At 42.7% G+C, this 25610-nt stretch overlaps 1 protein-coding gene across 1 annotated transcript in view; it reads right to left on the bottom strand.

The window, feature by feature from the left end:
- Nucleotides 1-10968: 10968 nt before the first annotated feature.
- golt1a (golgi transport 1A) overlaps nt 10969-25610 on the bottom strand; it is a 32827-nt gene continuing 18185 nt past the window's right edge. Inside the window, exon 5 of the mRNA XM_072278789.1 lies at nt 10969-11038. Coding sequence (XP_072134890.1) covers nt 11000-11038 — 39 coding nt within the window. The 3' untranslated portion in view covers nt 10969-10999. The remainder of the gene's footprint in view (nt 11039-25610) is intronic.

Genomic DNA, 25610 nt, shown 5'->3' with positions numbered 1-25610 from the left:
ACTTCTTTGACATCTGCTTTTCACCTTAAATGTGTTTCTGGGACTGTTAGAACCTGTGATTTGCAGTTTGGAGATCATTTGAGTGATCCAGTGCTTTGCTGTCTCTGAGAAGATTCCGGGAAGCGAGTACGTACTCGGATGGCCTCAACATGGAGAAACTCCGAGATGGGACGCGAGCCCATGTCTGACTCCGTTTCGCCATTTAAAGCGTCCATTATTTGCCAATTAAAGTGTCGAAGAAGATTGAGACATCGAGGTGCATGCAGAAGGCAAACGAGAGTTTCAGTGCCAATTTCCTACCTTTTGAGTCTGTGAGCAGCCTATCACTGTGTGGCTCACTGTGGCAGGTGGGAAGGAGTCTGTGAGCAGCCTATCACTGTGTGGCTCACTGTGGCAGGTGGGAAGGAGTCTGTGAGCAGCCTATCACTGTGTGGCTCACTGTGACGGGTGGGAAGGAGTCTGTGAGTAGCCTATCACTGTGTGGCTCACTGTGGCGGGTAAGGAGTCTGTGAGCAGCCTATCACTGTGTGGCTCACTGTGACGGGTGGGAAGGAGTCTGTGAGTAGCCTATCACTGTGTGGCTCACTGTGGCGGGTAAGGAGTCTGTGAGCAGCCTATCACTGTGTGGCTCACTGTGGCAGGCAGGCAGGCAGGTAGGCCTCTCAGCCTCGTGTGGTGTCCCCTTCTTTCAATGAATGTCGGTGATATCGGAGGATGGTATCATGGTTCTGCGTTTATGGATTCAATTATTGTGTTTATAGACTGTGAACTTTTTCAGACTTATGGTTTTTATACTCTACTTTATACTTTACTGTTTTGTTGTGCGAGGGGAGGGTGCTCGGTTTTGTGTGGGGGAAGGGTTGCTTCTCGGGGGTTGATGCTCCTGTTCTGTTTTGTGCGGGGGCAGGAGGGTGGCTTTGGGGGAATTGATTATCAGGATGCCTTTTTTTTGTTGGGGGGGTGGGTTTGATGTTTCTCTCTGAACCACTTTCATGCTCTTCCTTTGTTTCATGGCTATCTGGAGAAGACGAATTTCAGAGTTGAATATGGATATATGCTTTGATAATAAAAAAGTCTTTGAACCTTTTCTGTAGGGTCACCTATGGTAGTATGGTCAAAGGAGAGGCTCCAGACAAAGAATGAACCAACCAAGCCCTCAGTGGTGGAGCTGGGAGAAGATGTTGATGCATCACAGTGGCTGTGAAGGTGGAGGAAGACTGCAGCAGTGAAGAGTACCCAGTCATCTTGCACTCCATACCACTGGACCCTGGTCTCGAATTGTCATGGATCATGTGGTGCTTACCAGTGCATCAGCCTCCCCACGTTAAGCAAAGTCACGTACTGGTGTTCTCCATTTATGTGGATCCTGGATCAGTCTTTACGGTCACCTGAAGGTGCACCATTGGAGAACCCCTTAGGAGAAGATCATACTCGACCCGAGTGAGCACACTACTACTGCTCTCTCCGGAAGTGTGAGGATACGAGCCTGGCAAAGAGTGCGCTAAGTCTATCATGGGCAATGGCTCTGCCAGCTGTTACAGGATGGGACTAAGAAGCCAGTAGATTTGGGTCTGCCTAACACTACAGTCAGTGTAGAGAGCACCGTACACTGTTGTCGCGTGAGAGAGTAATACAACATGGAAAGAAGCCCTACAGCTCGACTCAAGGAAGGTGCTATGCAACCCACTCTTGGTCCTTATTCCAAAGTCTGACGTCAATGAAAAGTTAAAATCTGTGGACGCCTGGCGTACTACCACCAATGGCTCAATACTTCTGTGATATTGGCCAAGCATTGGTGGGCACGCTTGTCCTGAACTGTCGTCAGAAGGGATTCATCCCAGGTACCCCGGGCCCTAATGAGAACATTGATATTTTAAGCAATTATAAAAGGTGGATGAGGGGAACCATGAAGACAAGCTTTTGTTTTTATTGACTGGACCTATGCATTTGATTCTGTCGGCCACAGGCTTATTGTCGAAGCCTTGGATCCTCACCACCTCTGAAAGGATGGCCAATTAAACCATTTTGTTTCGCTTAGCGCATTTTACGTGATGTCTTTCCTGCACCACCAGTGACTCCAGAAGACTCGGGCCTGTCTTCTAAATGATGAAAGAAACATGACATTTAAAGGAAATGGTTCCTAAATGATGCATGGGCACTGACTGTGCTCTATCATTTGTAAAGGTCAGTCTCCAGCTATGGAATCCTAATTTGAGCAACGATTGAAGCTTGAGTGTTAAAATGAATAGGAACTCAGAAAGTCCTATGAGAAAAGGTTGAGCAAGCTGGGGTTTATCTCTCTGGATGAGTGGTGACCTGTTAGAGGTGTACAAGATGATAAGGGGCACTGATTGAGTGGATAGTCCTGTGAAGTTAGAATACTACGCTAAAGATAAAGTCAAGTTTATTGGCATTTGCACAAGTATACGCATGTACAGGTGCAATGGAAAACTAACTTATACAATAACTTTGCAGACACAGGTTCATATAAACAGCGTTTGCAAGAGGAAGCATACTGAACATAAATTATATGCAATTTCTGCATGAACAAACACAGTTAGAAGCAAAGAAGACAAAGTCCATTTTAGTGTAAAGTGATCAAAGTTGTCATAGTGTTATCAAACTTTAGTGATTACCATTCTGCTGGTTGGTTCAAGAACCGAATGCCTGAAAGGAAGTATCCCCATCCTGGCAGTGTGGAACTTCAGGCTTCTCTACCTCCTGCCCAATGGTGGATGGTGTGGCTTAGACGGTGCAGAGCTTTGATGATGGATGTTGCCATCTTGAGGCAGCAGCTCCTGTAGATACCACCAATGATGGGGAGAGATGTGTCCATGAAGTATTGGATATCCAGTAAGATGGCGGCTCGTATACACACGGCGGCCTACTGGGGGTCAACCGAAGGTGCATTTTCTTTGTTAAGTGTGGTCTTAAACATAGTAGGACTATTCTTGACTCCATTAACTACCTGTACAGCAGGTCCGCTGCATCAGTGAGCTGCTCATTATTCAAAGTAGCCTGCCGGGATGTCATAAGAGCCAGCTGGTGGTTAGAAGAAGGCAAGTAGGGCTGGGGAGCTCGAATTGGGCAATTGGCCTGGTGATTCGAGCTGGGCCATTGAGCCAGGAGATTCGAGCTGGGCCTTCAGGCTGGGGGTGTCAAATTGGGTCTTCAGACCTGGGGATTTGAGCTGGGCCATTGGGCTGGGATTCTAGTCAGGTCTTCGGGCTGGGGGATTCAAGCTGGGCCATTTGGCCAGGCCATCAGGCTGGGGGATTGACGCCAGGCCACTGGGCTGCAGGAGAAGCTGGATCGGATTTGGAAGAGCTGACCTGGGTGGATCCCGTGCTGCTGCCTGCTTCTCGGAGGCACCAGAGTTGGTGCCTTCGAGTTGACGTGAAGGAGGCATGTAGTGAAACTGTGAGTGATTGTCTCGGACATTTCTTTTGTGATTGCAAGACCCCGTTGGACATTGATTGCTGCAGGTCTGCTTCTCTTGTTTGGTGGTGAAACAGGCAGCAAGGCAGCAACGTCGCCTCTGTTGTAGCTAGGACTAAGCCTCAGTCCTCGGGCTTGCGTTGTAGCGTGGCATCCGGGCTCAGTTGGGGATGGCCTCACCTGTTGGTGATGTCCTCTAGTGGTGGATCAGTGGAATTATAGGCTGGACTGCCGGGAACCATCAATTTGTGGGACTTGGACTAAAAATTTGTTTTCTTACATGACTATGTTCTCTTCTTCCCTCTTTCTTGCTGCTTTGAATGCACATGTATGTTTTTGCGCCTTGAACCCAGAGGAACACTGTCTTATTCGGCTGTATCCATGTATGGTTTCAATGTCAATTAAACTTGATTTGATTTGACAGACTTCACTACTATCTGTAACTTCTTACGTTCACCAGACCATGATACAACCAGTCAGGGTACTTTCAACAGCACATCTGTAGAAATTTGTTAAAATTTTCAGTGATAAGCAGCATCTCCTTAACCTCCTGAGGAAGTACATTAAAATCTCAACATAAATACTGATTCCTCCAAAAGGACAGCAACCTTGTAGGGTTTGGAGGCTTGCGTGCCTCAGTGACCCGGAGATCTATGTTGGCTGGGGTTAGGGCTTTACTTTTTGGCTCTTGGTAGGGTCACCTATGCCTAACAGGTCAAAGGGTAGAGGTCAGATTAAGAGTGGTCCACTGGTCCCCCTGGTTCAGGGGCTCAGCTCAGGGCTAACAACCCTGACTGGTAAAACAAAACTGTTACAGAAACAGCAATGAAGAATCACTCCACATCTGAGTGTGACGGTATTCCAGAGTCTCCACCCAGAACTTGCGTGACTGACAGTAGTGAAAATTGAGAGGCAGCTACTGCCATGATGAACAGCACTGGAGATGGAGGACCTTCATTGCTGTTCTAAATGCCAGCGGTGTAATGGGCGGTAGAGATAAATACTGATTGTTCTTCTCTCCTTGAATGGCAAGCAAACCTATTCTTTCCAAGTGACCAGGCTGTAATTGGAGTTAAATTTGAAAGTAATTTCTGACCAGCAAGTGTCAATAGCAGTGATCTGAAATTGCACAAATGCTAGGCAATGCTATTTGAACCGTGGCACTGAGATATCTGAGAGCATAAAGAAAAGTTGCAAGAATAGTCCATTCAACTCCCAAGCTCTGACCCATCATTCAATATGATCACCTTCCACATCTGATCTCCTATGACAGGTCATCATAATTCCCTGATCTTATTAAAAACGTCTTTCTCTTTCTCATTAAATGCCTCTATGATCCAACCTCAATATCCTTCAGGGGTAGGGAATTCTGGAGATTTATTACCCTATCACATAGAACTTCAAATAATTCCGATAATACAACACTGCAATTATTCTTTTCAGCTATTCTTGTGGTTAAATCAGCTCTGCCATAAAGAGTGATTTATATTTCCAAAACCATCACCGTTTTATAGATGCTGCTTGGAAAGTCGGAAATCTTTAATAGCTAAGCACCATACTTATAATCAAGGCAAATAATGATTTATGGGATACAGTAAATTTGATTTAGCATGAGCACTAACATGCTGAAAAACAAACCCTTCATCAAGAAAAAAATTCTGAAATACATACCTTAAATTGTTGCTGTTCAAACCCTTGCAAAGTAACTGAGGGAACTCCACTCCTCTCCTCATGTAGGTAAGAACCCCATGCAGTGAGATTAACTTAGCCTAATGTGGCCAAGTGGTCCTGCACACTGCTTTCTCTCCGTGTCACGCAGGCTCAGTGCTGGGTGCCTGTATTGGAAATTCACTCCAACTTCCCCCCAGCCTCTCTTATGCAGTCTACCACACACGTCACCACACCAGGAGTCCTCCCCAGTCTGTGAAGTTTCATTAAAGTCAGCATGCTTGAGTCAGACCTGTCAGTCCTGCAGTTGCGAGGTGGGAGGATATTGAAATTCAGACCCACCCACCACCCACCAGTGTGAAGCCCAACATCCCACTCCACTTCTCCAACTGATTGTCTGTAGTTGTAGTAATCCATCCACCCCTCAATATCGGACGTCATCCCTTTCAGGAATTGCCCTAATAATAAAACCTTGCCTGAAAGCTTTGAGATTCAGATGGTGTTGCATCGACATTCCCATTTAAAGCAGAATTTCATTAACAGCCTGCGAATAAAGGGCAACATGGACAAAGTACTTCTCTCCCTGCTTCAGCTTATCCCTTTAACGTTTCGATATTGATGCTTATCTAAGAAAAATTATACTCTGCTGTGGAAGTAGAACACAGGCTAACTATATGAATTTGCTAAGTTGGTTTATTATTGTCACGTATATTGCGGTATGGAGAAAAAACTTTGTATTTGCATGCTATCCATACAAATAATCTCATTGCAAAAGTGTACTGAGATAAAGATAAAGACACACTTCACTTGTTATATGTATATGGTTCTTGATTGGACATGGCATCAAATTTACGGGGAGAAGGTCAGGAGTGGGGCTTTGGAGAGGAGAAAAGGATCAGCCATGATTGAACGGCAGAGCAGATTCAATGGGCCAAATGGCCTAATTCTGTTCCTATGTCTTATGGTCTTATGGTCTTATATCAAAACATTAAAACAAACAGTGAACTCTATCATTTTTGCATCAACACAGTCCAAGGATTATGTTGAGGTCAGACCACAAGTGCTGCCATGATTCCAATGCCAAGATAGCATGCTGTAATTTTACTAACCCTAACCTGTACGCCTTTAGAATGTGGGAGGAATCTGGATCACCAGAGGAAACCCAAGGAGTCATGGGGAGAACAAAGAAACAAAGGCAGGAACTTAAAGCTGATTGTGGTCACTGGCACCATAAAGCGTTATGCTAACTGCTGCACTACCGCACCTCATTGATAGTACAAGGAAATGCAATAACAGAATGTATGGTCCGAGCATCATTCATTCAGGTGCCTTGCTGTTCGGCGTGGGCGATCATGTCTCTCCATCCATCATGGTCCCTGACCTTCCGAATTGTAGTTGTCTCCTCCAAGCAACACACAAAAAATGCGGGAGGAACTCTACAGGCCAGGCAGCATCTATGGAAAAAAGTACAGTCAAAGTTTCGGGCCGAGAGCTTTGTCGAAGGATCTCACAGCATTTTGTATGTCTCGCTTGCATATCCAGCATCTGCAGATTTTCTCTTGTTTGTGACAGAATGTATAGTAAAGTGTGATAGAGAAAGTGCGTGCAAATAGACAAGGAGGTGCAAGGTGATAATGAGGTAGATTGGTTCTAGGTTGGTAGGCTAATTGGCCAAAGAGGAACAAACTTGTAGAAATTGCAGATTGTTGTAAGAAACATAAGGTTGTGATAGCAGGTGATTGGAACTTTCCAGATATTGGCTGGGACTCCAATACTGTAAAAGGACTAGATGAGAAAGTGTGACAAATGTGTTCAGAAAGGTTTCCTTAATCAGTATGTAGAAGTCCCAACTAGAGAGATTGCAATACTAGATCTCCTATTAAGGAATAAGATAGGGTAGGATACAAAAGTTTGTGTAGAGAAACACTTTACATCGAGAGATCGTAATGCCATTAGTTTTGAGGTAGTTATGGAAAAAGATAGGTTTTAGGTTGAGAATCTAAATTGGAGAATTGTTAATTTTGATGGAGTCAGAGAGAATCTGGCAAGTGTGGATTGGGACAGGTTGTTTTCTGACAAAGGTGTGCTTGGTAAGTGGGAGGTCTTCAAAGGTGAAATTTTGAGACTATACAATTTGTATGTCCCTTTCAGAATAAAAGGCAAGGATAGCAGGTTTGGTAAATCTTGGTTTTCTAGAGATATCAAGGCCCTGATTAAGAAAAAGAAAGAGGTGCATAGCAGGTATAGGCAAGTAGGGACAAATGAGGTACTTGAAGAGTATAAGAAATGCAAGAGAACAATTAAAAAGGAAATTAGGCAGGCTAAAAGAAGGTACAAGGTTGCGCTACCAGACAAGGTGAATCTTAAGATCTTCTCTGGACATATTAAGAGCAAAAGGATAGCAAGGGATGAAATTGGTCCTCTGGAAGATAAGTGTGGTAATCAATGCGTGGGGCTGAAATAGATTGGAAAGATCATAAGTGGATATTTGCGGCTGTATTTACTTGGAACACAAAGTCAATAGAAGTGAGGCAAAGTAGTAACAAGGTCATGGACCCTATACCGATTACAGAGTAAGGGATATTTGTTGTCTTGAGGCAAATTAGGATGGGTAAGTCCTTAGGGTCTGGCAAGATGTTCCCTTGGTCCCTGTGGGAGCCCTAGCAGAGATATTTAAAACATCCTTAGCTACAGGTGAGGTGCCAGATGATTGGAAGATGACTAATGTTGTTGCTTTGTTTAAGAAAGACTAAGAATAAGACAGGAAATTATTGGTCAAGTGAGCCTTTCATCAGTAGTAGAAAGTTACTGAAGGTTTGCTGAGGGATATTTGGATAGACAAACACTGATCAGAGATAGTCACATGGCTTTGTGTGTGTAAGTGATATCTAACCAATCTTATAGAGTTTTTTGAGGAGGTTACCAGGAAAGTTGATGAAGGTAAGGCTGCAGACGGTGTTTACATGGACTTCAGTAAGGCCTTTGACAAGGTCTCGCATGGGAGATTGGTCAAGAATGTTCAGTCACTTGGCGTTCGAGATGAGGTAATAAATTGGATTAGACATTGGCTTTGTGAGAGAAGCCAGAGAGTGGTAGTAGATGGTTGTCTCTCTGACAGGAGGCTGTGACTAATGGAGTGCCACAGGGACTGGTGCTCAGTCCGTTGTTTGTCATCTATATCAATGATCCGGATGATAATGTGGTTAACTGGATCAGCAAATTTGTGGAGGACATCAAGATTATGGGTGTAGTTCACAGCAAGGAAGACTATCAGAGCTTGCAGTGGGATCTGGTTTAGCTGGAAAAACGGGCTAAAAAATGGCAGATGGAATTGAAGGTAGACAAGTGTGAGACATGGGACTTTGGTAGGACCAACCAGGATAGGTCCTGAACACTGAACGGTAGGGCACTGAAGAGTGGAGCAGAACAAGGGGATCTGGTAATACAGGTACATAATTCGCTGAAAGCAGTGGCACAGGTAGACAGGGTGGTAAAGAAAGCTTTTAGTGCACTGGCCTTCATAAATGAAAGTACTGAGTACAGAAGATGCGACGTTCGGCTGAAGTTGTATAAGACAACTGTGAGGCCTAACTTAGAGTATTGTGCGCAGTTTTGGTCAGCTACCTACAGGAAAGATATAAGAAGGTTGAAAGAGTGTAGAGAAAAAAGTTGTTGCCGGACATGAGGAGTTGAGTTATAAGAAAAGGTTGAATAGGTTAGGACATTATTTCCTAGAATGTACAAGATTGAGGGGAGATTTGACAGAGGTATACAAAATTATGAGAGAGATATATATAGGGTCAATGCAAGCAGGCTTTTTACACTGAGGTTGGGTGAGAATACATTTAGGTATCATGGGTTAAGGGTGAAAGGTGAAATGTTTAAGGGGAACATGAGGGGATCCTCTTCACTCAGAGGGTGGTGAGAGTGTGGAACAAGCTGCTAGTCCAAGTTGTGGATGCAGGCTCAACATTTAAGATAAGTTTAGGTAGGTACACAGATGAGAGGGGTATGGACGGCTGTGATCTAGGTGCACATGGGACTGAGCAGATTAATGGTTCATCACAGACTAAATGAACTGAAGAGCCTACTTCTGTGTGATAATGTTCTATGACTATATGGCATAATGAAACACACAAAATTCTGGAGGAGCAGCAGCTTTCTGAATTTCTGAATTCCTTCAGCATTTTGTGTGCATTGCTATGGGTTTCCGGCATCTGCAGAATCTCTTCAAAGTCACAGAACATTTATTATCAAATTATGTAATGTACATACAAGCCTGAGATTCATCTCCTTACAGGAAGCCACAAAACGAAGAAACCCAATAGAACTCATTAAAAAAAAGACTGTCAAACATCCAACATGCAGAAAAAAAAACAAATCGTAGAAGCAATAAAAACAAGCATGCAATTGAAGTTGATGAAAGTGAGTCCCCAGCTACAAAGCCAGACATCACTGCAGCCGATCCAGTTGCCCATCAGTTGCAGGCCACAGTCTCAGTTCAGTGCAGAGAGGAGTAAAGCTTGCAGAGCAGTGAACTGAGCCAGCCCAACTCTTGCCTCCAGCCCCGATACCCTGACCTTTTCACTCTTGCCTGGCGGTTAAATCATCCAAACCTTGATTAGCGTTAAACATAGGGCAAAATGTGTCGCTTGTGCTTTCAACCAACCCAAGGGTATACTGGGTATAGCCTACAAGTGTCGCCACATATTCCGGCTCCAACACAGCATGCCTGCAGTTCCCGGCAGAACAACACACAGCACAACAAGCAACAGAACAATTCTGATTCATTATCTATTGTATGCCTACAAAACCCATTGCATTCCCCAATGACACTTCAAATAGGAGCTGCTGTGTAAACCTGCATTCTTATTTATGGCATTTTGTGCTTCCCATTGTTTTTGATTTCATCATCCATTGTATTCAATTCCAGTTATATTCCCTGTGGACTCAACATCTAAAAGCAATACTTCTTTTTCCCCACAGTCCCACCTTGTCCGCTGACCTACGGTGACTTATTCAGCAACAATGACGGCAACTTGCTTTGACATTACTTTGTCAACATTGTAAAAAGAATGAGCCGCGTCATTTAGGGATTATGAAAGAAGACAATGAATATTAAGCAGTATCTGGAGAGGTAAGCAAATGGTGAGTAATAAAGGTTGATTTTAAGGACTATTTTACTGCAGTGGAAAAGACAAACAGGTGGAGTGATTTACGGACGGAATTTCGGAGGTTAGGACCCAATACTAAAGACTCAATAGGTGGAGTGATGAGATCATGAGACACGGAGCAGAGTTAGGCCATTCAGTTTATTGAGTCTGTTCTGCTATTTGATTGTGGCTATTTTATTTTCCCTCTCAACCCCCATTCTCCCTATAACCTCTGACACCCTTACTAATCAAGAACCTATCAATCTCCATACTTAATGACTTGGCCTCCACACCTGTATGTGGCATTATATTCTACACATACCCCACCCTCTGGCTAAAGAAATCCTTCCTTCTCTCTGTTCTAAAGGGAATTCCTTCTAATCTGAGGTTGTGCCAAAACTGGAGGCACTCAGGAATCTCAGAGGTTTCCAAAGCAGGAAGAGATTGCTGATTGGAAGAGTTGTAGGCCAGGGCAAGATTGAACACAAGGATGGCAATTTTAAAATTCTGGTTGCTAAACGAGAAACTGAGAAAGTTTAGTGAGCGAGGCGATTTGCACAAATGGAAATGAGAGTGAAACCATATTGAAATTCGCAGCTTTTCCTGAAACTTGTATGGAACCAAAGTTCATTTTATAGATAATGGCAGTCCAGGTCCAGACACTGTGAAGTGAAGCTGTTTTTATAACCAGGTAAAGTTCTCTTTAACTCCTTATTTGGGAATGTTTCCTTGTGTTGTCTTCATACTTCAGAGCCTCTCTCACTAAATCTCTTCAATATCTAGAAAAAGGAAACAAAAATGTGAAAACAACATTGATAAGCTTCTCCTCCTTCCACACTCTCCTCTTTCCCTGAGTCCCAGCTTGGAGAAAGCTTACTTTTCCCTCCTGTATTCAAATATATAAAGGAGAAAGACGTGTGTGTCCATTCGGCACTATTGGATTCATTCACATTTCACAATCAGATTTATTTATCACATGTACAGTACATCAAAACATACGCAGCTGGTGATGTAGTGGCATCCACACCAGACTTCAAGGCGAGTGATCCTGGGTTCGAATCCAGCCAGTTCCTTACACACTTTCCATCCGTGCTGGGGTTGAGCGTCGAGCTAGCCACTTGGCCTCATAAAAAACAGATAAATACAAAAGAGGCGGCAAAGTTGCTGCCCGATGCGCCACAAGGGACGACGAGGAACTTAACTCAACAACATCAAAACCTATAGTGAAAAGCATCAATTAAGTTCACTGCCCAGTTAAAATTATTCTGTTATGGGTCTCCTAGTGAATTGAGTACAATCCTGTACTTGAGTGTAGATTCTGTGATCAGAAGAAGAAAAGGTTTGATTCAAAACCCAGGTTGTAAAGGTGAAAAAATAAAATAACAACCTTTTCTCAAAATGCTGTCTTATAATCAAACAGACTCTCAAACAGGTATACAAGATAATGAGAGGCACTGATCGTGTGGATAGTCAGAGGCTTTTTCCCAGGGTTGAAATGGCTAGCACGAGAGGGCATAGTTTTAAGGTGCTTGGAAGTCGATACAGAGGAGATGTTAGGGGTAAGTTCTTTTATGCAGAGAGTGATGAGTGCGTGGAATGGGCTGCCGGCGGCGGTAGTGGAGGCGGAAACGATAGGGTCTTTCAAGAGGCTTCTGGATAAGTACATGGAGCTTAGAAAAATAGAGGGCTATGGGTAAGCCTAGGTAGTTCTAAGGTAAGGACATATTCGGCACAGCTTTTTGGGTCAAAGGGCCTGTATTGTGCTGTAGGTCTTCTATGTTCAATGTTCTAGACCCACAAGTGATGCTTCTGTTAAATACAAGAGATTGGGATGCTGAAGATTGTCCACTCTTTCAGTAAAATGTTCGGCCAAGACCCTGTTTACTCCTGCATGCTAATGATACCATTAATCCTTTAAAAAAGGGGCATGGATTTCTAATCAATAGCTACCCATTAACCAAACTTGTCCTTCTATCATTGATTATCTTGCTGTTAGTGGGACCATGGCAGAAGCTGTTGCATTTCTCTCTAGAGTGACTCCATCAGAACAAACTTCGGTGGATATAAAGCACTATGGTTAGTAGAATGGCAGTGAAATGTACTATATTATTATTCATTCTTTTTTCCTCTCTATGCAGTGTTATAATCTATAGTAATGTCAGTCAGGCATAGGTTCCCATATTTATCTAACGCACGCTATGTGTACAAATCACGTCATAGATGTAAGTGTATGCGTAAAGGAGTTACTGATATTGTTTTAGAAACATAGAAAACCTGAAGCACCAGACAGGCCCTTCAGCCCACAATGCTGTGCTGAACATGTCCTTACCTTAGAAATTACCTAGGGTTACCCATAGCCCTCTATTTTTCTGAGTTCCATGTACCTGTCCAGGAGTCTCTTAAAAGACCCTATTGTATCCACCTCCACCACCGTTGCTGGCAGCCCATTCCACGCACTCACCACTCTCTGCGTAAAAAACTTACCCCTGACATCTCCTCTGTACCTACTTCCAAGCACCTTAATACTGTGTCCTCTCGTGCTAGCCATTTCAGCTCTGGGAAAAAGCTTCTGACTATCCACATGATCAATACCTCTCATCATCTTACACACTTCTATCAGGTCACCTCTCATCCTCCGTCACTCTAAGGAAAAAAGGCTGAGTTTACTCAACCTATTTTCATAAGTCATGCTCCCCAGTCCAGGCAACATCCCTGTAAATCTCCTCTGCACCCTTTCTATGGTTTTCAGATCCTTCCTATAGTGAGGTGACCAGAACTGAGCACAATACTCCAAGTGGGGTCTGACCAGGGTCCTAGATAGCTGCAACATTATCTTTTGGCCCCGAAACTCAATCCCATGATTGATAAAGGCCAATGTACCATTTTAAAACTTTTAAAAATAAGCATCCTTTTCAAACTTTTTGATAACTATTAAATGGCTTGTGGATTGCAAGCCTCGAATAGTTGACCACACCAACAAAAGAGGTGTGGCATTATAGGAACAATAAAGCCCCCCTCCACCACTTAGTGTGTGTAATTAGTAGAGCTGTTGCCTCATAGTGCCAGTCACCCAGTTCAATCCTGGTTGCAGGTGCTATCTATGTGGAATTTACTGGCTTTCCTTGTGACCCTGTGGGTTTCTTCTAGATGTTCTGATTTCCTCCAAACGTGACAAATGTTTATAGGTTAATTGCCCACTGTAATTTCCCCCATATGTGGTTAGTAGTAGAATCTGGGACTGTAGGAAGTAATAAATGGGATTATTGTAGGATAGTGCGAATGTGTTTGATGATTGGTGTGGACACAATGGGCCAAAAGGCTTGTATGATTTTATAACTGAAAGAATATTATAAACCGTTTTATAGAGAAAACTTGTTGAATCAAACACAGAGTTACTTGGACTCTCTGTTACTGAGGAAGTCAAAAGGGACTGGAAGATTCAGCGGGAATTCCTTCTGTTAAAACACAACCCCAGCCTCAGCTCACTCAAACGATGGCAACCATAACAGCACACCCACTTTCACGTTGCTTCGGTTCAGAACACATGTTCGCAAATGGGCAGTGACGTCTTGTTCAAGGTGGCCATAAAAGACCAGTAATTCAGAAAAGAAGGTGAAGGAAGTATGCTTGTCTGGTACTTTCCAACCTTCTCACAATCAGTCACTCAAATCAGTTATTCAGTCATTTACCTCACTAGTGCCAGTGGGATCTTGCTGTGCATACATTGATAGCCCGCTTCCTTAAGGACAGCAATGAACGTGTTTGAATATACACTGTACTTCTCTTGATAGGAGGGTGTTTAGAGTCATTTTGTGGCCAAGAAATTTGCTACAAGAACAAATCTACGGTAGGTGGAACAGGTGAAGGGCTGGAGAAGAAGGAATCTGATAGGAAAGTGGAGCACGGGAGAAAGGGAAAGAGGAGTGGGAGGGGCCAGAGTTAGGCTCCTCACCTGCCTATCACACCACCGCCCCCTCCGCCCAATGCCTCTCCTCTCCCCCTTTCTCCCATGGCTCCCATGGTCCACTCTCCTATCAGATTCCTTCTTTTTTCCACCTACCACCTCCATATTTCTCACCTCATTCCCCTTCCCCCACCCAGCTACCTTGCCCCTCAACTGGCTTTACCTATCACTTTCCAGCATGCACTCCTTCCTCTTCCCCCACCTCTCATTTGGGATTCTACCCCCCTTCCTTTCCAGCCCTGATGAAAGGTTGCAGGCCGAAACATCGACTGTTTCTCCTCCACAGTTGCTGCCTGACTTGCCGAGCTCCTGAATCATTTTTTGTGTAATAGAAGCAGGGTAAGGCCATTCAATTTTTCATGCCTGCTCTGTTCATTCTTTTCTGGTGCCATTTGCACAATTTGTTTCTCTTTGCACGTAGGGGGAGGAGTGATTGATGTTTTTCTTTCAACAGATTACAGTAGCTATTCCTTTACCTCAGGCCCACATTCCTCAAAAAGCTCCATCCCTTCATTTGCTTCATATCTGAAACCCTAATGATCCCTCTCTAGAATATACCCAATGTCTGAGTCTCCAGAGCCCCTATGCATAGAAAATTCTAGACTCACAGTCTGCTCTGTGAAGTAATTTCTTCTCATCTCATTTCTACAGAGATGAGACCTTATGTTTTCTACTGTGACCCCAAGTCTCAACACCACCTGAAGGAAATGTTGGCACCACATCTATCCTGTCAAGTTACATAAAATTTTATATTTTTGGTTTACTTTATTTTATCTAGGGATACTTTAGAGTAACTGGCCCCTCTGTCCCAATAAACCTGCGCTTCCCAATTATACCCGTGTGACAAATTAACCTACTAACCCGTACGTCTTTGGAATGTGGGAGGAAACCAGACCGCCTGGAGGAAATCCAAGTGCTCACCAAGTGAACTTACATTATCCTCATAGATGGCTGTAGAATTGAATCTGTTGTAACAGGATTATGCTATTTCAATAAGATCGTCTCTCAAAATTAAAATCGTAAAGTTATAAAGGCATGCAACAAATAAACGGGCTTGTCAGTCAATTGACCCCATAACAATCTTCAAAGACCTGTTTGTACTCAACTTACACCAGCCTCATTTTATTCTCCTGATATCCCTGTTTTGTTTTGTAATTCCAAAACATAAAACTAATTGCAAGAAAAGGCAGGAACCCAGGAGAGTGTTTCTTAGTTTTGTTTTTACTTTAAGTGAGGCATGTGCATGTGACATGGTGGCATAATGACGTACGCCATTCACGTACTTTTACATATAACCAGTAATGAATTATGCAAACAAAAATGCTTTATCAAACAATATATTTACAATATTACTGAAATACTAAATACACAACACTCCTCCCTGCTTGGCTATGAATTCCAACTCGATGTAGAATGCAACTCAACTTAAATTTGGAATGTTTTGCTCTACAGTCATATATACTATAGAGTGTACATACTGTATACTACTGTGTATAGTACAACTACATCCACAGAATAGTAGATGTTAAATTGTGCAATTCAGGCATAAAGATTTAATCACTGTAGAGGATTTCTTACTCTTGTGGGACAACATCTTTCCTGACAGGGGTGGTGGGGGTCACTCTGTTTGGCAGGAGAGACTTGAGGCTGTGAGACAATCTCAGCTTCTGGGACCTCCTCTGTGGTAGTTGTAGGAGTTGACTCTGGGACTGTAGGAATTGGTTCTAACAGCTTTGGACACTTTTCTTCGGGATGTGTTGCTATCTGAAACAATTCACACTGGTTGCGTCATGCTCTGAGACCATAATCATCTAATCCTTTTAACACTGACTTGAGATTTTGGAAATGTTCCTTGTCATCCTTACTGGTAACAATGATGTCATCCAGCACACTGAGTGCCTGGACATAGATTTCTGCCAGAGTGCAGGTGCAGACACTACGCCAAAAGTTACCACTAGTTACCTCTGATATGTTTGAGGTTTCAATGCCATTCTTGAACATTGCTGTGGCATGATCCAGTACCTTTCTTAAATCACTTTCTGTTGACTCCATTACAGAAGATGTGGCATGCAAATAATGGATGGATCTATATTCAAGTTACAGTTGTCTCAGAAAATCATGATCCCACAATATTAGCCTCCTGTTTTTACCAACGCAAGCCCAATGTGTCTGGTTGGTTGTTGTATTTCACTGTTACAAATGCCATTCCCACAGGAGTTACCTTTTCTCCAGTATAAGTTCTTACTTGGGTATCTACAGGCTTCAGTTCAGTATCTTTGAAATGCCAATCAAACTGAGCACGGGGGCCCCCCAGGGCTGTGTGCTCAGTACACTGCTGTTCACTCTGCTGACTCACGACTGTGCAACAACACACAGCTCGAATCACATCATCAAGTTCACAGGTGACACGACTGTGGTGGGTCTCATCAGCAAGAACGATGAGTCAGCATACAGAGAGGAGGTGCAATGGCTAACAGACTGGTGTAGAGCCAACAACGTGTATCTGAATGTGAACAAAACAAAAGAGATTGCTGTTGACTTCAGGAGAGCACGGAGCGACCACTCTCCGCTGAACATCGACGGCTCCTCCATTGAGATCGTTAAGAGCACCAAATTTCTTGGTGTTCACCTGGCAGAGAATCTCACCTGGTCCCTCAACACCAGCTTCATAGCCAAGAAAGCCCAACAGTGTCTCTGCTTTCTGTGAAGGCTGAGAAAAGTCCATCTCCCACCCCTATCCTCAGCACATTCTACAGAGGATGTATCAAGAGCATCCTGAGCAGCTGCATCACTGCCTGGTTCGGGAATTGCACCATCTCGGATAGCAAGACCCTGCAGTGGATAGTGAGGTCAGCTGAGGTCATCATCAGGGTCTCTCTTCCCGCTATTACAGACGTTTACACCACATGCTGCAGCTCCAAAGCTAACAATATTGTGAAGGACCCCACGCATCCCTCATACAAACTCTTCTCCCTCCTGCCATCTGGCAAAAGGTATCGAAGCATTCAGGCTCTCATGACCAGACTGTGCAACAGTTTCTTCCCCCAAGTCATCAGACTCCTCAATACTCAGAGTCTAGACTGATATATACATCATTTATTATTATATTGTAATTTGCCCTCTACTGTGCCTATTGTCTTGTTTATTAATTATTGTACTGCCTTGCACTATCTTGTGCACTTTGTGTAGTCCTGTGCAGGTCTGTAGTCTAGTGCAGTTTTTATGTTGTTTTACATAGTCTAGTGTAGCCTTGAGCTGTCTCACATAATCTAGTGTAGTTTTGTGTTGTTTCATGTAGCACCAGGGTCCTGGAGAAATGTTGTTTCGTTTTTACTGTGTTCTGTACCAGCAGCTTATGGCCGAAATGACAATAAGCTTGACTTGACTTGAAAATAAACTAATTTTGTGAAATAACTGAAGCAGCTGAACCAGTGTCCATTTCCACTTTAATAGACAAACCATATTGTTAGTTTTACACTGCAGATCTCAAGGTTACATTCTTGTGTCACTCTCATCATAATCAGAATTTTCATCGATAGCATGCAGATTAGTGCTCGGTTTGAAACTGCAACTTGATTTTTTATGTTTTTCTCATCCCTGAGCAGTCCATTTATTGTTATCTACCCAGCATGCTGTTTGTTCATGTCCTACCTTGTTGTATTTTCTGTAAGTTTCACCTTTAAATCTGCATTGGTCTGGTGTATGTGAGCCCCTGCCACAATGGTAACACATTTGTCTAGTTAGGCCGGTTTCTGCCTAGACATTGCAGTTTTGCTCACACGCATTTTCATTTCTGACTGCAATTGTGCCTGTGTCTGCTATTTCCATTGATACAGCTATTTCAACTGTTCTTTTAAATGTAAGTTGTGCTTCAGTTAGGAGCTGTTTTGATACCACAAATTAAAAGATCATTAAACCCATTATTGAATTGACAATGCTTAGACAACTTCCACATGCTGCAGAAATGGGCTCGCATTCTTTTAAATTCCACTTATGAAACCTAAAGCATTCTGCAATGAACAATGATTTTGGTTCTAAATTTTCCTGCATTACACTTGTGATATCAGCAAAACTCATTTCTGCTGGTTTGGTTGAAGCAATCAAACATCTAAACAAACTGTATGACTTCAAATCCAATACACTCAGCAAAATTGATACTCATTTCTCATTGGCTATTTCATTTGCTTGAAAATGCTGCCCAATTAGTTCAGTATACAAAATCGAGTTGGATCTTATGCAATCAAACACGTCAGTCTTTCTGATATAGCCAGCCATTTCTGCTCTTTTTTAAATGTATCATTATTGTCACCCAGTATTCATTGTTTATGAACCCGTGAATTGTCCATTTTCATGGAATGTGAGGGTTGTCCTACCAAGCGAGGCTAGACAGTTTGAATCTGTATGGCATGGCCTTTAGAAGAATAAGGGATGACCTTATTGAAACAAATTACATCATAAGGGGGCTTGACAGGGTGAAATGAGGCTTTTTTACTAGTGAGGAAGTCATGAACAAGGGACATAACTGCAAAATAATGGGCTGAGGATAGGAAACTGAGATGCTTAGAAATTTCTCCACTTAGAGGGGGTGGGAGGGGGTAATCTCTGGAATTCTCAGGCCCAAAAGGTGGTTAAGGCTATATCAATAGATATATTTAAGATGCAGATGGATAAGTATTTGAAATATTCAGGATTTTAGAGTAATGGGGAAGTGGTGCATAGATCTGCTATGATAATTTTGAATGATGGGGCAGGCTTGAGGGGTCTGGTGGCCAACTCCTGGTCCTGCTTTCCTGTGTTCTTGATGGCCAGGAAATGAGAGCAAGCCTTTTGACCAGTGGATGCAATGTGCTGAATGCTCTCTGTGGCACAAACTTCCATGTGTTATGGTGATGACAATGGTGGGGCAGAGAGGGAGGAATGGTGGGCTTGTTCAGAGGTAGCAGGACATCTGATTGGGAGAAAAGGAGCGCACTCATCCAATTTGTGCAATTGGTATGAGATTCTGTAGGTGAAGAGACAAAACTTCAACGCACTGCTGCAATCTACTTTCAAGTCAGGAATCAGGATTTATTTGCTGATATTTTATGTAGCTATGCCTCAGAATTATTGCCTGTCTCTTTTCTCAATATCCTGAAATTTCTGTGTGGGAGTAATTTTAATATTAATACTGATAGTACTGTGCTGTAAGACAAAAGGTTAACATTTCTGGAGAGAAAGCTTTAGAATATTATCCAGTGAAAAGGCTATTGTTATTTAATAGTACTAATGCAAATCTATTTTAACTCTAAAAGTTCAATCTTTACTTAGCTTAACATCATTTTGAGCTGTTCCCTGAATTTTAAAGCTTTTAATGAAAATGTCATGAAGAATAACATTAAATGGTTAGATATGCATGGTTATCTTGTTATTACGTGTCCTCAATATTTATTGCTATTTATTTATGTTTGCATTTGCACAGTTTGTTTTCTGCACTCAGGTTAATCTTTCACTGATCCTGTTAGAGTTACTATTCTATAGGTTTGCTGAGTATGCCCACAGGAAAATTAATCTCAGCGTTGTATGTGGTGACATACACGTACTTCGATAGTAAAAATTTGCTTTGAACTTTGTTAAGTTTTATAGAAAACATAGAGATTATTTGACACACTGATTGTGAATTCTGTGTAAAACTGGAACCTGCGACCATCCTTGGATTAAATTAACAATAACTATAGAGTAGTAGAAATTTTATGGCAAGGGAGGACACTTGGCCCATTGTGTCTATGACAGCCAATAATCAACTTTATTTTCTTCAACTCCTCTTTAAACCTTCCAGCAATTATCTCTACGCCTTCTTATTACTGAGCTAAATAAAATAGGCACTTACTCTGTCAACATCTCTCAAAATTTACACATCTCAATTAAATCTCCTCTCAGTCTCCTTTGTTGGAAAGATGACATGCCTAGTCTAGACAGTATCCCTTCATAACTAAAATTCCCCAGTGATGGCTGTGTCCTCATAAATCTCTCTCTCTCACTCTAATGCTGTCCAATCATTCCACTTGTAAGGAGACATGGTACACAAGCTGTGGACTAACTAAGATGATGCCTCAAAAAAGGACTTCCATCACCTAAGGCATTCTCTCTTCTTATTACTAACATCAGAGAGAAGGTGCAGAAGCCTGAAGACACACTCAGTGCTTCAGGAAAAGTTTTTTCCCCTCTGCCGTCAGATTTCTGAATGGACAATGAACCAACCCAAGAACACATACTCATATTCTGCTCTCTCTTCTGCACTATTTATTTATTTTTTCATTGTATATTTCTTATTGTAATTTATAGTATTTTTATGATTGCACTGCACTGCTGCTACAAAACAACAACTTTCAAGACATTTGTCAGTGATATTAAACCCGATTCTGATGTCTTAACGAGCTTTGAATTTTCAGCTCTTCTACTCAATGCAAATACGATTTGACAAATGGGAATCAATTACTATAACAATGATTCAACGGAGAGAGAGACAGATTAAAAATTGGACACTCAGGAAGCTTTAATCACAGGAATTTACAGGCAGGAAGCAAATATTTCATGTAGCAGCTGTCGGCACAGAATTAACAAAAGAAATGGCAGTGGAAGTACAGAGGCCATTACTCTGTGTAGTTTAGAGTGGGCTTAACGATCTTCACGTGGAAGAATGTCCTTAGCCAGAGGGTGGTGAATCTGTGGTATTCATTGCCATGGATGGCTCTGGAGGCCTAGTTATTGGGTATATTTAAGGTGGAGGTTGATAGGTTCTGGATTAGTAAAGGTGTCAAAGGATACAGGAAGAAGGCAAGAGAATGAGGTTGAGTGTGTTAGATTAATGGGCAGCTCCTGAATGCACCCACACAGATTGCACCATCTGTAACTCTCTAAAGAGCAATCAAGAGAAACGAACTGACTTGAATTTCAGCAAACTGCCTCTGGCCCTAAACGCCTATTATTATGGGTTGCAAGTTCCTAACATGAGTATTTCAGAAGAGATTTTCAAATAGAGAAAAAATAACCGATTTGTGCTTTAAAATTAAGTATTCATGAATCACACGGGTGCATTTCTGTTTTTATTTAGCGTGTAGTATAAGGATTAAAAAGTTTTTTTAACAAATTGCATTATATCTGGTAATTTACTGTCCTTGAACTGTTTTTATTGTGTTTGATTGCTCAGCTATCTTGATCAAATCACCTCTTCTGGGCATCCCATGATGTTGGAAAAGTGTCAGGGTTTGCAAGATTCTTGGGGAGAGCATTTCACGAAAAAATACACTCACCAGTACAGACTGCAAACTCGAGATACCACCACACTCCATCTAAAGTGATGAACTAAAATCTCTCAATGCATGCAACATCTTGATAAAGATGAAAATGTGAGGAGTTTGGGATTCAATGTTAGTGTATAGAACACCTTATCAACTCACCAGGGCAAAGCAGCCATCTTGGTTGGCATCTCGTCAACCACACAAAGTACGTGTTACTAACATCGGTTTAGTATTGTCACATGTATTGAGATGCAGTGTAAAACGTGCTGTTTGCATGCCATTATACTTTAATAAGTTCATTGAGGTGATAAAAAGAAAACAGAAAGCTCTCCCCACCATTGAGAACATCTACACAAAGCGTTGTTGCAGGAAAGCAGTATCGATAATCAGGGACCCCTACCACACAGGTGATGCTTTCTTCTCATTGCTGCCATCTGGAAGAGGATACAAGAGCCTCAGGACTCACACCACAGGTTCAGCAACAGTTATTACCCCTCCAAACATCAGGCTCTTGAACCAAAGGGGATAACTTCACTCAACTTCACTTGCCCCATTATTCTAATATTCCTACAACCAATGGACTCACTTTCAAGGACTCTTCATCTCATGTTCTTGATACTTATTGTTTATTTAATTATTATTATTATTATTATTATTTCTTTCTGTATTTGAAGTTTGTTGTCTTCTACATTCTGTTTGAATGCCCCAGTTGGGTGGTCTTTCATTGTTTCTGTTATAGTTATTATACTATTATGGACTTATTGAGTATGCCCACAAGAAAATGACTTTCTGGATTGTATATAGTGACATATATGTACTTTGATAATAAATGTACATGGAACTTTAATGCAGAATAGAGAATAAGTGGAATTAAGAGAATACTGTTAGTGATTCTGACAGAATGAGAGGTGAGATTTAAGAGAGAAGATCAATTACAATAAACGTATTGAGTGGATCATCTGGGATCAGCTTGCAATGTATTATCAGCATCTTGGACGCTGTTTGTTGAGTACTCAGTCACAGTGGTGAGAGTGTATCCTGTAAACAAACTAACACACCCTCAAGCCCAATTTATACTTCTGTGTCAAATGTACGCCGTAGGTACCGCGTACCCTATGCCGTAGGGTGACGTACACCTCCGCAAAACAGTAACTCATGCGTCGTGGCGATGCAGACTGCAACAACTGTGATTGGTCCGCCTGGTAGCATCGCATTTCCTCCTACGCATTTCTGGTTGCTTTTCTCCGACATGTCTGTACACTGACATGAAATAAATGGTTGGAGACGATGAACCAAATCGTCAAGTCTAACTGCCGACATCTGAAAATATTTGAAATGCATTTCCTCGTCCATGTCTCCCATGAAGAAATTCAACACAGTGGCATAGAAACCCCACCGCCAACTAATGTTTTGGCGGTGAATTGCAGAGCGACGCAGACACAGCTACGCATGCTCGCTACGGCGTAGGGCTACACAAAAGTATAAATCAGGCTTACAGCATAGCCTGTGCGCACAAGTATAAATCAGCCTTTAGACAGCATCTCTGCCAACAAGAAAGAAGAAGCCAGCAAGTAACTGGGTCCAACATCTCCGCAGGTCACCCCCTGAGCCGCACATCATCCTGACTGTTGTTCCTTCATTGTCACCGGGTGCATGTCCAGGAATGCCCTGCCCACCAACTCCATGAAAGCACCTTCTCCAGATGAACTGCAGTGGTTCAAAGGGAACTTTCTGACATCTTTTCAAGTAGGGATGGGAAATAAATGTTAGTCTTGCAGCCACTACCCAGATACCAAAATGAATAGAAAAAAAGAGCATGGAAACATCTAATTCAAAGCAAATTCAAAAACTTTTAAAGCTTATATTCGTTTAAGGGATGTAAGCATCACAGGCTGACCCAGCAATAAATTGTCCATCCCTAGTTGCCCTTAAAAAAGGTGAAGTGAACTGCCTGCTTCAACTGCTACAGCCTTCAAGGTGTGGTTATGTGAAGATCCTCTCCATCTCTCATCTTCCCTTCAGCACTGAACTGCAGAACATCTTCCAATTCTTCTAACAGAGCCAGAAGCTGAAAAGTTTGAGTTTCCTCCTGGCTGGGATCCAGCTGGTACTGCTCAGGTGACCTGAAATTGGCATGCTTTGCGAGAGCAACGGACTTTACCTGCTCTTCAAGTAAACGACCTCTATTAGAAATGCATGGGTTGTTCTGAAAATTAATGTCCCAGAATTCATGGTCACAATGGTGCTCCCCCCTTCCAGCCCCTGCATAATACAGATAGGGAGGGAGTTCCAGGATTTTGACCCAGTGATAATGAAGGAACGGTGATATATTTCCAAGTCATGATGATTTGTGGCTTGGAGGGCAATTTCTAGATGAAGGTGGTGTTCCCATGTTTTTGCTGCCCTTGTCCTTCTATCTGGTAGAGGTCATGGGTTTGGAAGATCTTGTCTAAGGAGTCAGTACCTGCAATGCATCTTACAGATGCTAGAAGCCAGTACTACTGCGTTTCAGTGGTGGAGTTAGTAAGTGATTGTGGATCAGATGCCAGTCAAGCAGTTTGCTATATCCTGTATGGTGCCGAACGTCTTGATTGTTGCTGAAGCTGCCCTCATCCAGGGAAGCAAAGAGGGTCCCATCACACTCCTGATTTGGGCCTTGTAGATGGTGGACAGGCTTTAGGGGAATTAGGAGCTGAGTCAGTCTCTGTAGGATTCCTAACCTCTGTCTAGCTTCAGAGTCATAAAGTCATAGAATACGACAGCGGAGATACAGGCCCTTCGGCCCATCTAGTCTGTGCTGAACTATTACTCTGCCTAGTCCTGTCGAACTGTACCTGAACCATAACCCTCCATAGCACCATAAGACCATAAAATATAGGAGCAGAATTAGGCATTTGGCACATCCACATTTCATCATGGCTAATCCATTTCCCTCTCAGCTCCAGTCTCCTGCCTTTTCCCCACATCCCTTCATGCCCTGACAGATCAAGAATCTATCAACCTCTGCCTGAAGTATACCCAATGGCCTCCACAGCCGCATGTGGCAATGAAGTCCACAGATTCACTACTCTCCAACTAAAAAAAATCCTCCTCATCTCTGTTCTAAAAGTACGCCCCTCAATTCTGAGGCTGTGTCTTCTGGTCTTAGACTCTCCCACCATAGGAAACATCCTCTCCATATCCACTCCACTGAGGCCTTTCAACATTCGATAGGTTTCAATGAGGTCACCCCTCATTCTTCTGAACTCCAGTGAGTAGAAGCTCAGACCCATCAAATGCTCCTCATATAACAAGCCTTTCAATCCTGGAATCGTTTTCCTGAACCTTCTTTGAACCCTCTCCAATGTCAGCACATCCTTTCTTAGATAAAGGGTCCAAAGCTGCTCACAATGATCCAAGTGAGACTGCACCAGTACTTTATAAAGTCTGAACATTACATCTTTGCTTTTATATTCTAATCCTCTTGAAATGAATGCTAATATTGCTCTCGCTTTCCTCACCACAGGATCAACCTGCAAATTATCCTTTAGGTAATCCTGCACAAGGACTCCCAAGCCCCCTTACACCTTAGATTTTTGAATTTTCTCTCCATTTAGAAAACAGTCTACCCTTTTATTTCTTGTACTAAAGTGCATGACCAAACACTTCCCGACACTGTATTCCATCTGCCATTTCTTTGCTCATTCTCCTAATCTAAGTCCTTCTGTAGCCTCTTTACTTCCTCAAAACTATTTGCCCTCCACCTAACTTCACATTGTCTGCAAACTTTGAAACAAAGCCACCAATTCCATCATCCAAATCATTGACATAGAACGTAAAAGAAATTGGTCCCAACACAGACTCCTGTGGAAAACCACTAGTCATCAGCAGCCAGCCAGAAAAGCCTCCCGGAAACAGCTTTATTTCCATCTCTAATGTCTTTATTTTCCCCTTTCAGGGTATTTTTGAAGACCCTGACCTGGAGTTACAAGCTGACTTCAGTTATTTGTGGGAATGGGACTAAGGGCTCGGCTTAAGAGTTCGGCTCGGATTGGGAAACCTAGGACCTTGGGGCTCTGGAGACGGGCGGATTGAGGGTCAGTGACTCGGCAAGAGACCCGTGTGCTGGTG

This window comes from Mobula birostris, chromosome 14, assembly GCF_030028105.1.
Source record: "Mobula birostris isolate sMobBir1 chromosome 14, sMobBir1.hap1, whole genome shotgun sequence".
Classification (NCBI taxonomy): domain Eukaryota; kingdom Metazoa; phylum Chordata; class Chondrichthyes; order Myliobatiformes; family Myliobatidae; genus Mobula; species Mobula birostris.
The sequence above is the reverse complement of the archived record's forward strand: the minus strand, read 5'-3'. Positions and strand labels throughout refer to the sequence as shown.